This window comes from Coffea eugenioides, chromosome 5 (genome assembly GCF_003713205.1).
Source record: "Coffea eugenioides isolate CCC68of chromosome 5, Ceug_1.0, whole genome shotgun sequence".
In the NCBI taxonomy this organism is placed as follows: Eukaryota; Viridiplantae; Streptophyta; class Magnoliopsida; order Gentianales; family Rubiaceae; genus Coffea; species Coffea eugenioides.
The window spans coordinates 42,885,374-42,889,589 of NC_040039.1; the positions used below are offsets into that span (position 1 = coordinate 42,885,374).

At 35.4% G+C, this 4,216-nt stretch overlaps 1 protein-coding gene across 1 annotated transcript; it reads left to right on the forward strand.

Annotated features, from left to right (window-relative positions):
* Window positions 1-529: 529 nt before the first annotated feature.
* On the forward strand, window positions 530-1,836 carry LOC113771727 (transcription factor MYB14-like). Its single transcript, XM_027316294.1, has 3 exons — window positions 530-662; window positions 1,023-1,152; window positions 1,323-1,836. Exons 1-3 carry the CDS (start codon window positions 530-532, stop codon window positions 1,834-1,836), a joined length of 777 nt encoding a protein of 258 aa, XP_027172095.1.
* Window positions 1,837-4,216: the final 2,380 nt, after the last annotated feature.

Sequence of the window (4,216 nt, forward strand, 5' to 3'; positions counted from 1 at the left end):
GGCAAACCCGGCGACATCAACAACACAAGAATTGTATTATCATGCCTTAATTTTTAAAATTTTCTGCTCCCCTAAAATTTACGCAGACTATAAAGTGGTCCTCGCCTGGATCCCGAGTCCACACATGAAAAGAACCAAACACCCTGAGTCCACCTTTGGACCAGTTTCCTCGGTCCCTCCGAGTAAGAGGAGGCAATAGAATTTAAAAACCTAAACATGATCTAATGCTGGATTTGTCCACATTTAAGCTAGAATTGATTGCTTGTCTTATTAGAATTTAGAAGTCTATGAAAACCTCCCATGACCTGCGTGGATCTCAATAGTCAATCCTGTACAAGTACTATTTATTTTTTTGAGATCTGCGCATGCATGTGGATAAAACACGTTTTGTGAAGATGATAAAAAAAATTGTTGCCTAACACGTTTTTGTTTATATATAAACTAGTTATCCGGACAACCTGAATTCACTCCTTAAGCACGATAGCTTTTGAGGGATTGAAAATTGAGAAAAAAAGAGTTGAGAAGCAAAATGGTGAGAACTACATGTATTGACAAAAGTGGATTGAAGAAAGGTGCATGGAGTGAAGAAGAAGACAATAAATTGAGAGCCTATGTTCTAAGATATGGCCATTGGAATTGGCGACAGCTGCCTAAATTTGCCGGTTTTTTTCAGTCATCCTCCTCTATGCTGCCACCATCTTGATCCTTCTTCTAGTTTGATTCTTTTAGTCCTTTATTTTGTCAATAAACTAAAATCGATAGATTCGCAAAAAGTGTAACCTTATTGTTCCATAGATTTGTCTGTGTCACTAAGAAGAAGTGTTCTAATATTTCAAATCTTGTTCTGCAATTAGTCTAACAATGCAGGTATACCAAAAAAAAAACTACTGTTTCTTGATATGGTTGTGTCAATCATTCTGAACTTTGCAGCAACTGAGAAATGTTAATGCAGTGAAGTTAGTAAATTGTGGTGTGACACTGAATAATGTATCTTCTTCTAATGAAATTGTGGTGATTTTCAGGTCTATCTAGGTGTGGTAAAAGTTGCAGACTGAGATGGATGAATTACCTGAGGCCTGGTGTCAAAAGAGGCAACTTTAGTGAGGAAGAGGAGGAACTAATACTGAAGTCACATAAAGAATTGGGAAACAGGTATAAAGTTACTATCCCTTCTGATGAACTTATTGACATGTTTTAATGGCTAAACTAACCTTGAATTCATTTTTAATTTTTTTCTGAGAGAGGCAAAAAACTAAAATAAAATAAAGTTTTGGTCCGGCTAGTAGTCATTCCTGATTGAAGTGATTTTTCCACAATTGCAGATGGTCAGCTATTACCGCAAGATTACCAGGAAGAACGGATAACGAAGTAAAAAATTATTGGCACACTCATCTCAGAAAGCGCAACAAACAAGATTCAAAACCAAAGGATAAAATTGAGCAAACTAGCGAAAGATCCCAACCCATGGATAGTGATGCAGATCAAGACAAGGAATCTTCTGCAATATCCATATTTCATTCCACTACTGATCAAAATAGATCAGGATTGGAGACTGAAATTGCTGCTGATACTAACTGCGAGTTGTCCCCCTTGAGCTGCGGTTCAAAACATTTTGACGGTGGAGACTGGTTTGGAGAAGACAGCAACAGTTCAGTGGAATCATTACCTGAATCCTTCGAGAGTTTCTGGACCGAACCCTTTGCTTTGGACACATCATATAGCAATCTTAAAGTAATTAATTATGACTGGTTGCCACCTGTTGAGGAAGAATTTACATACGCTTCCTCCTCATTTCTTGATGAAGATATGGATTGGTTTCACGAGTTGATACAATAAAAGTGGCCTGATTATTCTGCACTAATTAGTATTCAATCAGCATTCAATTAAAATTTTGAATTTGGAAGCTCCGAGGATTATACTTGTTTACCGCACTTCAAGAATACAAACATAATACCTTCACAAGAGTATATAGCTCTCTATGTTTTGCGCTCAATATTGTGTAGTTTTTCAGGTTTTTTGTACAACTAAAGAATCAACATGACATTTAATTTTGTGCAGGATTGCCTGATCTCTTTATGCATATCGGTTTTTAATTTGTAGACCAATAACACTTGCACGTCCAATGTTTTCACCAGTATTGGCCCCTTCATATCCTCAACCTTAATCCTAAGTACTTCTGAGGGAAAAATATAATTGGTTGAGTCATCATGTATATTTGATGAGATAACTATATCCTCTTCAAGCATAATCAAATGACTGGTTTGAATTTACAGAGCATAATCAAAAGCTTCTGAGGAAATCCTAGGAAACAGAGAGAGAGAGAGAGAGCAAAAATATACTATATATGCCTGCAACAACTGAGCCTCCGAATTTAGTACACTTTCCTCGTTAAGACGAGTGTTATCCAAAGCTTCGTGTGCTCAAACTGGTTACCTCCCAATCACATCAAAATTACGTTGAGTAGAATAAAAGTAATTGCTTGGACTCATGAAGCCCAATCCAGGTGTCGCATTTAAGAGATTTGAAACCAAAATATTAGGTTTTTTTTTTTTTACTATTCCAAATAGAAATAGCAAATATCAAGTTGACAATGCTATGCGGTTAAAGTTCAAATTGATAAATAAAGAAAGTGACCGCACCCTTTATTCTCCTACTTTATCTCTTGTCCCTTAATCTAACAAATCCCACCCTCTATTTTTTAAAAAAAATTTCCAATAAAAAGAAGGATGGAATTTAAAAAGACGAGAAAGGAAAAAAAAAATTTTAACCCAAAATCTTTACGTCCTAAAATTTCAACCTCGACCATTATATCCTCTAATTTGTTATAAAGCACTTGGCAATTTTCACTCGCATTTTTGCGATTTTTACTGGTATTGTTCATCAATAGTATTCCAAATACTCTCCCAAGAAGTGTTTAGTGCTCATTGTCTAACTTTGCCAATGGTATGCAATACTCCTAGCGCATCAAAAGCTGTCTGAACTTCAGTTTCAAACGTCTACAAGTACCTCGCTAGCTTGTGAGCACTTTGAAAACTTGAATTTTCACATTAAGCTCCTTAATCAAAATTCTTCAAAGATCATGGCGTAGTTTTACCTTTTCTATGTTTCGATCAACGTAGTGCTATTAATTTATAAATAAGGAAAAGCATGGCCATGAATATGTTAATCAAAAAACATTCAACATCATTTGCCCTCGTCTCTTTGCCAGCTTTTATCCAGCCTCCTTTTACTACTTGTATGGTGGTTGGACAGAACTATGTTCACAACTAAAAGTAAACTTTGACGTTCCAAGCTTCACACATGCATCAGCATCATATGTTCTTGTTAATTCAGAGATGTATCTCCCGTATATGTTGGTTGACAGTTAATTACTCACATTTGACTGCCAAATTCTAGGGGACTACTGTCTTGTCAACTGAGCTGCTAAACCTCATTTCATCGTGAAGTCCCTTCATAAATTGATTTACCGAGCCAGCTATCTCAACTATCCAGAAACGCATACCATTTTACCTAAGATATATTGACGCACGTACTATAGGAGAATTAAGCATCTAAAGCCTGAATTGTAAAGATTAAAGTTGGGTGGCAGTATGTTAAAAAAAAGAAAAATTGGGTGGTATTCATAAAGAGATTTGTTATCTTAAATTTGACCAAAAAATAAAAAAGAAAACGTGTTCTGATTTTGAAAAATCAATCGGAATGTAGGGAATTTGAGATTGACAATTCCTAGCGATGGCAACGGCAATTTCTCTCGCTGTATATGATGATGGAACCATAAAATTCGATAGTTTTTCTCCCGCGTCACTTTCGCATGCTCTTTCTTCGTTGTTTTCTTTTCTGATAACATTTTTTAAGTTTGAAGGATAAGGACATCTCTTCCATTTCCAAATGACTTTCTTGGAAAGTCACCATTGTCCAAAATCAAGCACAAATCTTGAGATTTTAATTATCTAATATTCGTAGGAAACTCCTTGAATGATGCATGATTGTTCAACCCTTTATTTTTATTTTATTTTTATTTTTTACTTTTAGTTCACACCTTGTGGTTGAATAATTTATGTTCTGTCTGTTTCGTAATTGATCAGAGAGAGTTCACACTGTCTATTTCCCGCACATGATGTGTTCCAACATTGCTCTTCAATAAGTGGGTTTTTTTTTTTTTTTTGAGAAAACTAATCTAATTATTATTCAAAATTACAAAGATAGTCCAACTTTT